Source organism: Lactuca saligna, chromosome 2 (assembly GCF_052625555.1).
Source record: "Lactuca saligna cultivar CGN05327 chromosome 2, ASM5262555v1, whole genome shotgun sequence".
In the NCBI taxonomy this organism is placed as follows: Eukaryota; Viridiplantae; Streptophyta; class Magnoliopsida; order Asterales; family Asteraceae; genus Lactuca; species Lactuca saligna.
The window spans coordinates 186,891,654-186,904,620 of record NC_136418.1 but is presented as its reverse complement, the minus strand read 5'-3'; the positions used below and the strand labels follow the sequence as shown (position 1 = coordinate 186,904,620).

The following is a 12,967-nucleotide window of genomic DNA, read 5'->3' as shown; positions in this document are numbered from 1 at the left end:
GGTCAAGGCAACCGCTCCTTCGTTATCACAGAAAATCTCCATGGGCTCCTTTATAGCAGGTACAACTCCAAGATCACCGATGAAGTTCTTTACCCATATTGCCTCCTTCGACGCTTCGCACGCTGCGATGTACTCTGATTCGCACGTTGAATCAGCTACAGTTTACTGCTTGGAACTCTTCCAAGTTATTGCTCCTCCATTTAGGGTAAAGACCCAGCCCGACTGCGAACGGTAGTTGTCCTTTTCGGTCTGAAAACTTGCGTCACTATACCCTCGCACCTTCAAGTCATCACTCCCTCCAAGGACTAAGAACCATTCCTTCGTCCTCCGAAGGTACTTAAGGATATTCTTCACCGCAACCCAATGGGCTTTGCCTGGATTCCCTTGATATCTACTAACCATGCTCAAAGCAAAGGCTACATCAGGGCGAGTACAAGTCATAGCGTACATGATTGAGCCAACTACGGAAGCGTATGGTACTCGGCTCATATCAGCTATCTCAGCTTCGGTACTCGGACTTTGAGTCTTACTCAACTTGGCATTGCTTTGTATCAGTAATTCTCCCTTCTTCGAGTTTTCCATACTAAAACGTTTTAGTACCTTCTCTAAGTAAGTGTTCTGACTAAGTCCTATCAGTCTCTTACTTCTTTCTCTCACTATCCTTATTCCCAAAATATAGGAAGCCTCTCCGAGGTCCTTCATAGCGAAGCACTTCCCGAGCCAGGACTTAACCTCCTGCAGAGTCGGGACGTCGTTTCCCATGAGTAATATGTCATCGACATATAGAACGAGAAAGCTTACTACACTCCCACTGGCTTTGACATATACACATGACTCATCTTCGCTTCGTACAAATCCAAACTCTTTGACTTTCTCATTGAAGCAAAGATTCCATCTGCGAGATGCTTGCTTAAGTCCATAAATGGACTTCTCAAGCTTACACACTCTATTTGGATGCTTCGGATCCACAAACCCCTCTGGCTGAGCCATGTAAACATCCTCATCCAACTTTCCGTTAAGGAAGGCGGTATTGACATCCATTTTCCAAATCTCATAATCATGAAATGCGGTAATAGCTAGCATCACTCTAATGGATTTTATCTTCGCAACTGGTGAGAAGGTCTCTTCATAGTCAACTCCGGGAGTTTGAGTAAAGCCCTTCGCAACTAGTCGCGCTTTAAACGTGTGTACCTTTCCATCCACGTCGGTATTCTTCTTGAAGATCCATTTGCACCCAACGGTCTTACGACCAGGCACATTATCAACCAAATTCCAAACTTGGTTATCATACATGGATTGGATCTCACTATCCATTGCCTCTTTCCATTTTGCAGACTCCGGGCCTGCCATGACTTCCTTATAGCTGTTAGGTTCATCAAGATTTATTAGTGTACTATCACTAATATACGTGTCCCCTTCGGTAGTAATATGAAAACCATATATCTGGATTTGATAGCTTATTTTATTTCCTTATTTTTATTAGTTTATTTTAGATTTTTAGATCTTTTTATCATTAATGCATTGTATTTTATTTATTTTTCTTTAGTATGGATCGTACCGGGTGCTTGTTATGTTGCATAAGATATTTTGTAGTTTTTTCGGTGCTTGTTGCGGTTGCGGGTTGATCGGAGACGGGCTTAGTGGGCTCTCGAGGCATTATTGGGCTTGGCGGAATCAAAGAGGATGAATTGGGCCTTGAAAGATATTGGCTTGGATTATTTGGGCTTGTGAAGATGGATCATAAAATTCAAATTTTGGGCTTGGAGCATCCATTTGGTGGCTAAATGATGATTGGTGCATTTCAAATTACATGGACAAGGAGGGGGGACCAATGGAATCTTTGGTAGTGGAAGGGTGTAGTGGCTTGGTGGACCAATAGCATTACAGCAACATTTGCGCGGGTGGAATTTCCGTCGCGTGGGTACCCGCGCAACTGCCCAGTTTGGGCATTTTGGTCATTTGGCTTGCCTTAACCTTTGGGGATCAGATCTGGAGGCTCATTCACGATTTTCCACCATTAGAGACCTGCAAGAGGCGATTTTGGGAGCAAAAGATCATTTCCTTTCATCTTTCCAAATCTTAGGTAGTTTCTTTATGCAATTAGATTATTGTTCTTGTTTCTTTGTTGCCATGAGTGGCTAATACTCTTATTTGGTTAATTTTGGCTGAAAACCAATGAATGTTTGTGGGTTTTGAAGGATTTATGTTGATTATCAATTTATTCCATGTTTATGATTCTAGTTTGCAATTCTTATGCTTATTTGATACTTTGATCATGAGCTTAGTATTTGATTGAGCAATAGTTGATTTATTTCATTGATTTTGCATTGGATCATTGAATTTATCTAGAACAAAGGCTTTATGATGGTAGAAATCATCTCTAGCTTGTGAATCATATCTCCTTTATGGATGTGTAAGCATTTGACATCCTCTAGGAATTGGGGATTCCTTCATTCTTAAAGCTAATTGATTTCTCTGGATTAATTGCTTCAATTGACCCTTGATCTTAATTAAGAAGGTGTGTTGTGGGCTTCCCCAACCTCCATACTATCTATGAGGAATCTTGGTATATCATGCTTCATGATTGCTATAACCAATTTGGGATGAAAGATAAGCTTTGTATTAGATCCTAATGATAAACACACAAATGTTCATTGTGTTGAATTGCCTTAGTTAACCAATTATTCACAACCTTTGAGCATCTCATCAACTTGCTTAATTGCAAGGTTTTTAGTTATTCAAGTATTTTAGTTATCAAGTAATCAAACACCCCCTTTTATTTTAATTGTAGTTAGTTAGTTTAATTTCATTAGTTTTATTGAATTGCATTGGTGATTGAATACAACCATTTCCCCGAGGATCGATACCCCTTTTTACCATTATATTACGTTTATTTAGCAATCAAAGGGTGTAATTTGCTTGGTGGGTTTGACAATCCCGACCAAGTTTTGGCGCCGTTGCCGGGGAAATTGGTTTTTGTTATTTGATTGTTTATGCCTAGGTCTACAAGAACCAGTGAACTACTCTACAATCCGGAAATTGAAAGAGAAGCAAAAAGGTTGAAAAAGTTAGCCAAACAAGCAAAGCAACAACAACTAGTTCAAGCTTCTTCCTCTTCTCCACTAATCAACATAGAAGATCAAGTTCATACTTCAAGTGATACCGACACCGAACCGAGTTCTCCAATTGTTGGTCATTCCTTTGAAGACATTCCATTTGAAAACCACATAGTCATGAATCACACTCCACCTCATAATCCCAACCCAAAACCAATCAATCAAGATGCCAATACCCCACCCCATCAACCAAGACAACAACCACAAGAACCTCTCATTGATATGCCACCTTGGAATCAAGCCCCTCCTCAAAACCAACCCAACTATCAACCACCACCACAACTACAAAACCAACACTTCCACCAAAACAACCAACCTTAAAACAATGCTTTTCAAGTTCAACAAGTACATTACCCAAATCAACCCAATTATCAACCCCCTCCAATGTACCAAAACCCAATGTACCCACAAACACAACCTCCTTACAACCAATACCCTAACTACCAACCTTATCCACCACCAATCTACAATCCTCAACAATACCCATATCCACCTTACCAACAACCACCCAATTACTTGCAACAATATCCCAATAACCCCAATCCACCCAATCCTCCTCAAGAATTGACACTTAGACAAATGATGGAAACGGGTGTTACTCATACACCTCTTGCTATTGTTTATCCCGCAAACCGCCGAGGGATTGAATTGAAGTCAAGTTTCATCCATCAACTTACCAAGTTCCATGGGTTGGATAGAGAAGATCCTCAAAAGCATTTGAAGTCCTTTCATATGATATGTGTTAGCATGTTGCCCGACAATGTGACATTGGATGATTTCAAGTTAACCGCATTCCCGCTCACCTTGGAAGACAAAGCTAGAGAGTGGTTATTCAACTTACCAACGGGATCTATTCACACATGGGAAGAGTTACTCAAGGCCTTCAATAGCAAATTCTATCCCACCTCCCGGATATCAAGCCAACGAAGTGACATTTTGGGGATTCGTCAAGGGGAAAATGAAACATTTCATGATTTTTGGGAGCGCTTCAACAATTTGTGTACAAGTTGTCCTCAACACAATATACCCGAACAACTACTTCTTCAACAATTTTATGAGGGTATGAACGAAAAAGATCGGAGGATGATTGATGCTTCAAGTGGTGGTGACATCTTCAACAAAACCCCTCACGAGATCCGATTACTTTTTGGTACCATTTCTCAAAATCAAAGGAATTTTGGGACTCGAAATGACATGAAGAGAAATTATACACAAGTGGTTGGTGGAGTTAGCAACACTCAACATTTGGAATCAAAGCTCTTGGATTTGACTAATGTGTTAAGTCAAATGGTGGTGCGAAGTGGTCAACAATTGATGGTATGCGGTATTTGTGCAATGACGGGCCATTATACGGATAAGTGTCCCACACTTGGAAGTGAACCGGAAGATGTGAATGCAATGGGCGGATATCAGGATCAACCAAGACCCATGGGATTTCAAAACAATTTCAACCCAAATTGGAGGAATAACCAAAACAACTCTTATCCACCAAATCTTTTGATGAGACCTCAACATCCACAATACCCCTCTCAAAAACCTACATATCCACAAAATTCTTATAACCCTCCAAATTACCAACACCCTCCACAACAAGGTCAATCAAGTGGTAACCATCAAATGAGCCTTCAAGAACTTGTTACTTCTCTTGCTCAAAGTCAAACCCAATTTCAACAAGAAACCAAGAATACTTTCTCCAACATTCAAGCACAAATTGGAGACTTGGCAACCGCTCTCAACAAGATAGAACAAAGGGGTAAACTTCCATCACAAACCGAGAAGAACCCCAATGTGAATGCCATCACCTTGCGAAGTGGGAAAACACTTGGAGAAAGTCAACCTAAAAGAGTTTCAAGAGAAGAAGAAGATGAAGTGATCATCGTGGAACCTCCAAAAGTTGTAGCTCCCCCAAAGGAACCGATTGTGCCAAACGTTGATCAACCCGACTCTTCCAACAAATCCATCAAACCATTGGTCATACCACCTCCTTTCCCTTCCCGGTTAGCCTTTTCCAAGAAGATAGAGGTAGAAAATGAATTATTTGAAACTTTTCGCAAGGTCCAAATCAACATTCCACTACTGAATGCTATTAAGCAAATTCCAAGTTATGCAAAATTCCTCAAGGATTTATGCACCAAGAAGAAAAAATTCAAGGCAAATGAAAAGATTCAAGTCAATGCAAATGTGTCTGCGATTATCCAAAAGAAGTTACCTCCCAAATGCAAGGATCCAGGAATATTTGTTATCCCTTGTACCATTGGTGATTTGCATGTCGAAAGTGCAATGTTAGATCTTGGAGCCTCGATCAATGTGATGCCATATTCGGTTTTTCAATCTCTCAATATTGGACCTTTGGAAGAAACTGGAGTAATCATTCAATTAGCAGACAAGTCAAGTGTGTCTCCAAGAGGAGTGTTGGAGGATGTGTTAGTACAAGTTAATCAACTTGTTTTTCCGACGGATTTTTATGTCATTGATCTTGAAGAGAAGACTCCTTCCAAATCATCTATGACCCTCCTTGGAAGACCTTTCATGCATACCGCTCACACAATCATTGATGTCCATAAAGGAAAGATAACTATGGAGTTTGATGGAGAAACCATTCACTTCAACATCTTTGAAGGAATGAGGTACCCTAGTAACATTTCTCCATTGTATCGGGTTGATGTGATTGAGCCAATAAACAGGATAAGCCCTAATGTATGCACAGACAAGATAATCATGGAAGATGATTGTAATCCTAAGAGGGAACCTCAAAGAAGATTGGATCCTCCAATGATGGAAGTGGTCAAGAAGAAGATAATTAAAAGGTTCAAAAGGTGCAAAGAGAAGAAAAAGGCATTTCATGACAAGCATATAACCCAAAAACACTTTATTTCGGGTCAAAAAGTTCTTCTTTATCATTCACGCTTAAAGTTATTCCCGGGAAAATTGCGATCTCGATGGCATGGACCTTTTATTGTTATAAAAGTGTTTGATCCTAGTTTGGTTGAAATCAAGAGTTTGGAAACAAACCAAATCTTCAAAGTGAATGGGCACCATTTGAAACTATTTTATGAAGGCTTTGACATGGGAGAATTCGACAACGTAACATAGGAAACACCGATTTACGAAGGCTGACGGAAGCGGGGCTATGTCTTGGCAAAGACGTTAAATAAATGCATTGTGAATAAATAATCTCCGCTTGAAGTTTTGGGTGTTTCTAAACTTGAAGTTGGCCAAAAAATAAGCATATAAAAGTCTTCCAGTGATTTTGGTGAAGTTTGAAAAATTCCAAAAATTTGACTTTCGCGTGAGTTCCAAATTACACCAACAAGGGGTGCTTTCTGATTGCTGCGCGCGGGTGCCCGCGCAGCCGTTGCGCGACCGGCCCCCAACCGCGCAGATTCCGAGTTCCAAATTACCCCAACATGGGATGTATCCTGACATGTGCGCGCGGCTGCCCCCCACTCGCGTAAAGTTTGCGAGGGTACCCGCGCAAATATGTTATTTCATAAGAAAATTTCGAGCCATTTCATATGCGTCCTTTGCGCGACCAAGCTTTCATCCATGTGTATTTAGGCTGCCAAGAACTCCATCCAAGCATCATTATGCGATCCATGTGTTGCTTCCATACCATCCTCGTGGGCCTCCTCCATCTTGATCCCGGTATGATCCTTCCTTACTTTCATCCTAAGCATTGAGGACAACGCTTAATTTTAAGCTTGGGGTGAGGTAATCTAATCTTTTATTTTTATTGCATTTAGGTTGTATATAGTTGCATTTAGACTTAGTCATTTAGGGCATTCATAAAAATTGCATAAAAAAATTCAAAAATATTGCATATTTTCTTTCTTTCTTTTCTAATTTTCATACTTTTTAGATGCATTCTAGTTTAAGTTCATGCATTTTTGTTCTCTCTTGTCTTCTCATCCCTACAGGTACCATAGCGCCGAGTCATAAGTATTGAATCATAGATTGGTCCTGGGTCTTGAGTATCTCGTCTACGAGGTTCGAGCTTGTCGTGAGTATCTCGTCTTACGAAAGCCTCACAACCCCAAACCTTGATATGTGCTAACGAAGGAGCTTTCCCCGTCCACATCTCGTGAGGTGTTTTGGCAACCTTCTTAGTAGGGACTCGGTTAAGGATATGGGCGGCAGTCTCTAAGGCATACCCCCAAAAAGAGATAGATAGCGAAGCACGACTCATCATAGAGCGAACCATGTCCAACAAGGTTCGATTACGCCTTTCTGCCACACCATTCAATTGTGGTGTCCTAGGTGGCGTCAATTGTGAAACTATTCCACACTCCTTGAGATAATCGTAGAATTCAAGACTTAAGTACTCTCATCCTCGATCGGATCGAAGCATCTTGATCTTCCTGCCCAATTGATTCTCCACTTCACTCTTAAACTCTTTGAATTTTTCAAAAGTTTCCGACTTTTGCTTGATTAAGTAGATATACCCATATCTACTATAGTCATCGGTAAAAGTCATGTAGAAGCGGTTTCCATCCTTCGTGGTAGATCTAAACGGCCTACATACATCAGTATGTATGAGGTCCAATAGACCCTCACCCCTTTCGCACGTACCAGCGAAGGGTGACTTAGTCATCTTTCCAAGTAAACAAGACTCACCTGTGTCATCTTCCCTAAGGTCGAATGACTCCAAAACTCCATCCTTTTGGAGTTGGGCTATGCGTTTCTTGTTGAAATGTCCAAGGCGACAATGCCATAAGGATGCCTTATCCATACTATTGGAAGAATCCAAATACAAAACATCATTTCCAAAGTTATCAACAATCATAACAGTTTCATAAATTCCATTACATGGTATAGCTTCAAAGTAAAAGACACCATTTAGATAAGCTAAAATAGAACCATTCTCATTATTAAACGAAAATCTAAAACCTTGTCTAAACAAACCATGAAAAGAAATGATGTTTCTAGCCATTTCTGGTGAATAGCAACAATTGTTCAAATCTAAAGATATACTATTCCTAAGCACTAAAGAATACACTCCAATCTTGGTCACAAGTGACGATCTTCTATTCCCCATGATTAGATTTATTCTTCCATGCTCCACGTCTCTACTTCTTCTCAGTCCATGCACATTAGAACAAATGTGATAACCACAACCGGTATCAAGAACCCAAGAAGTATTGTGGGAATCATTAGATTTAATTATATATATACCTGCGAAAGATGGCTTGATCTTTCCTTCCTTGATGGCTTGCAGGTACTCCGGGTAGCTTCTCTTCCAATGTCCTATCTTGTGGCAGTGGTGGCACTCTGCCTCCTTCGGATTAGAGCAGGGATTAGAGGGATCAACTTTGGTCCCACTAGAAGAGGCACCATCTCGGGCTTTCACTTTGCGATGGTTCTTTGACGGAGCCTTCCTCTTCTTTCCTTTTCCTTGTCCAATTGCCAAGACAGGAGCAGCGGGCGGATTGGGAGTTGGTGCAGCAGACTTGTCCTTGAAGTTGCTCTCAGCGACCCTCAAGAGACCTTGGAGTTTACTTAGGGTGACCTCTTCTTTGTTCATGTGATAGGTCATCCTAAATTGATTGTAGCTCGGAGGCAAAGAGTGAAGCACCATGTCGATTGCCAAGTCTTCCCCAAAGTCAACATTTAACTTGGGAAGGCGGTCGACATACCTTTGCATCTTTTGCAAGTGCACGGTAAGAGATTCTCCATGACCCATCTTAGCAGAAATCATGTTGGTGAAAATCTCATAACGCTCTTGTCTCGCATTTTGATGGTATCTCTCCAATAAGTCTTGGTGCATTTCGTACGGATACATGTCCTCGTAGGACTTTTGGAATTCGGAGTTCATGGTCGCGATCATGATGCAATGCACTTTCGTTGCATCACGCTCGTGAGTTTCGAAAGCATTGATTTCGGCGGGAGTAGCGATTTCGGGGTTGATTTTCTTGAGCTTCTCATCGAGGACATACTCCTTATCCTCATAGCGAGCAATCGTGCGAATGTATCTTATCCATTCGCTAAAGTTCGTTCCATTAAAGGTGACCTTTTGACAAAGGCTCATCAAAGTGAAAGAACTCGCAGCAGCGTTCGACATCTACAATTAGAAAGGACAAAGATAGATTAGAATATGAATCCCTAATTATCACCCAATAAGAAGAATTAGGGCTAGGAGCCAACAACAATATTTACACATTAGAAAAGGGATGCCATAATCTAATATGCAAACAATTTGAAGGTAAGTGAATGACGATTCACTAATTCTCCACCATGAAAAACATAACTTTAAGTTCTAAATGTATTAAGAATTCCTAGGTTTAGATGAGATTCATTGAATCTTTTCAATGGCATGTTTAAATCTCAATATGCCCCTCTTGTTTGTGACTGGGATACCGAGGATCACAAAGCGGGTGTGAATTACCATACAAATTATCGTGGTGCCTTCATTGTAACGATCACCTATTCGATGTGCCGGTAAACCACACACGCTCCATCGAACTATGATAAACAATGAATCACCCTTTGCCACCTTCGCTTAGAACCAATTAGTGTGCCGGTAAACCACACACGCTCCACTAACTCCTTAGCAAGGTGCAAAGTGTAATTTTATGGGATTGCATCAATTCACTTTCCTAAAGTAATTAGGATTGGGAAATTTTAAGAAAACATGTAGTTACTTTGTATTTCTTATTATACTTTTAATGAGAGGATGATGTTGCCCTATCCTACCCGTTCGGCTAACGACCCTCCACCAATCAAGCGAGCGGTGGGTGTGAGTGTACACCCATTAAGCGCCATTTTATAGGCCACAACCTTATACCCACCTTATAGACCGGCTTCGTGAATGAGGCCTACTAACGGTAAGACTAGCATTTAAGTTATACATATATACATATTAATCTTGTAATATTGTATTAGTATAGGTTTGTATTTTAAACTTGTAAAATTCTAGGGTTTGAAATTTAAATTGTCTAAATTAAACTTTTAATCACAAAACATAAATTTCAAAACTTTGAGGACTAGTTTTAAACATTTAAAACATAAAGGATCAAATAACAAATAATCTAAATCACATAATTATCCATATTTAATTAATAATTATCATGTAAGGAAATCAAATATTTTATTAATTGATAATTATCTTCAATTAGATCAAAAATATAGTCATATATATCACAAAATCGGATTAGGGTTGATCTAATATGATTAAGGTAAGTTTCCACAAGATAAATATGAAAAAATCGCATTTTTGGCTAATCCTGACGCTTGGACTCGCCGAGTACCCATACTGGACTCGCCGAGTCAGGTCAACTCGCCGAGTCCACTATGGGACTCGCCGAGTCCATACCTCAGAAACATAAAAATCGAATTTTTTAGTTTAGTTTCATACAAGCAACAATTCAATGAAAACCAAGCTAGGCTCTGATACCACTGATGGGTTTTAGCCATAAGAACTTTCCTATGTGCGCATGCAAAACCCTAATGCTCGGATCTAGGCTTTCTAATCAAACATGCTTTGAATCCAAGACTTCTAATGACTATTTAGATGTAAAAACAATATTGAAACAGATCTAGAATCATACCTCTTGATTCCTTGTTGATCTTGTTGTCATGGAGCTTCTAGAGTCACAATTGTCACTCCTCTAATGGCTTACAAACACCAATAGCAAGGAGGATGATTTGGGAGAGAGGAGAGGGGAGGAATTCGGCCAGAGTCTCTCTACTTTAGATGGTGTGTCGAATTCCCTCACCCCTAGGGTCTATTTATACTTGTAGCCTCCTTAAGGATTACAGCTAAAACCCTAATTGGATAACTTAGACTTTAAGTTAATCCATATCTTTTCCTTGATAACCCTATGGACGATTTTTGGCTTATCCAAGCCCTAGAAATCGTCCATCCTATATTGGATAAGGATTTATAGACTAAAGTGTAACTATCAAACAATTGACAGTTTATACCCTCTTATTTAATTAATCTCTTTAAGTCACCAAATTAATTCTAATTAATTCTATGACTTATATTAATCAAATAACTATATATTATTCTTTATATTATTCTCATAATATACTAATAATATTAACTCTCTCTTAATAAATCATCCTATCAAGTTGCTATGGTGAAGACAACCCAAAAGGACCATGCACAACCGGGTCAAATACTTGCCTAATATAGTTGTAGCCTTAGACACTATTCCAACAGTAGCCTCATGCAAACCCGCTTAGCAAACTCTAACCTAACTTACCAACTCGGCAGGGTGTCTTCAAAAAGTGAGGAGAGGAGAATCTGGATTGAGCAGAAGGAAGCAGAGTTAGTTAGGGCCAGGGATGAAAGTATTTATTTGCAAAGAGACAATTTAAAGTTGTTAAAACAAAGAAATGTTTTCTGTTTAATTGCTAAGCGTCTTTATACTAATATTGCTCAATTACATTTAAATTGTGAAATTGGAAATAAAATTGATAAGATGATTTTACCCTTTCTTGAATTTAAGGAAGATGATGTTATAGTAGAATGTGAATCAAAAGTATCCTCTGAAGAAACATCAATGTCGTATAGGTTAGGTTTGGATAAGATAGAAACTTTCATCGATTCTAAGGAACATAAAAGTATGTTAAAAGATATCTTAGATGAAAATGATAGGTTAAAGATTAAAACTGAAACTATACAAATATTCGATGAGTCAAATGCTAAAAAATAAACTTAGATAATTCGTCTGAATTTGATGCGGAGAGTGAGATGAGTGAAATCTCAGTAGAGGATGTAGTTGATTGTTCCAAGTTTGTGAAAAATGAAACCAAGAATGAAAAACCCCTTATATCAGAAAACTCAATTGAGTTTGCTCGTCTGTCAAAAGAACAGAAACCAAGACTCAAGGAAAAAAAGCCTTGGTCTATCAAAAGGTCCAGACCGTGGCAAATCAGGTTTATGCTGTGACTGGGGTCACTCAAAGGCAAACGGCAAAATTAAGGACAATAGTTGACAAGGATAACGTTGAAGGATGCGAAGACTATTTCTGGTCTGCTCCTATTGATAACGCAGACAAGACTGTAGGACTATCTGAGAAAACCACGTGGAGAGTCAAAGGTAGATACATACCAGAACCCATCAATAAACCTTCCAGTTTCGACATTCCAAGCACAAGCGGAACCAAAGACGTTCCTGAGGAACCAATGGTTGAACCTGATGTTCCAATCAAGAGGGAAGAACCGAAAGTTCAACTCAAAAGAGAGGAAGCACCGAAAGTTCAAACTATGGAGAGTACAGAAACTAAAATGGAAGGTAAGACAACTGAAACTCAGAAGGAGAAACCAAAGGCAAGCTTTAATGTTCACAAATCTCAGAAGGAGCTAGCTGAACAGAAACGACTCAGAAATCAAAGATATGCCTCGAATCTGAATGAACGGAAAAGGCATTGGAATTCTCAAAATCCTAACTATGAGCCTCCTAGAAAAGAATCCATGGACAAAGGAAAGGAAAAGTTGAAGGAAAATTTCACTCCAAATTCCTATTATTCCAAATCCCAAAACTGAAAGTCAAGTCTCGGTTCTGAACCCACTTTCGGTCCTAAACCCAGTTTCGGTCCTCGACCCAATTTCGGTCATTGACCTAGTTTCGGTCCTAAACCCAGATTCGGTTCTCGATCCAGATTTGGTCCTAAAACCAGATTCGGTCCCAATTCTAGTTATGGATCCTCCAAGTCCCAAGATGAAACAAATTCTTTAAAGGACATCAAAGGAAAAGGAAAGCTGGAATCAGACTCTGAGAAGGAAAATAAGAGATCCTACACTAAACCTAGGAATCAATCGAAAAACACTAAACCATCAAAAGCAACACCAAAAGATACACTAAAATTTAAAGAAGATAAAACAAAAATCAATGTGTTTACTATTAA

General features: G+C 39.5%; 1 protein-coding gene across 1 annotated transcript; it reads left to right on the top strand.

The window, feature by feature from the left end:
• Positions 1–4,178: 4,178 nt before the first annotated feature.
• On the top strand, positions 4,179–6,209 carry LOC145030514 (uncharacterized). Its single transcript, XM_078978868.1, has one exon. It carries the CDS (start codon positions 4,179–4,181, stop codon positions 6,207–6,209), a length of 2,031 nt encoding a protein of 676 aa, XP_078834994.1.
• The last annotated feature ends 6,758 nt before the right edge of the window (positions 6,210–12,967 follow it).

Excerpts from the sequence above, each read along its gene's own strand:
- LOC145030514 (XM_078978868.1), top strand. The coding sequence starts at position 4,179 with ATGAACGAAAAAGATCGGAGGATGATTGATGCTTCAAGTGGTGGTGAC.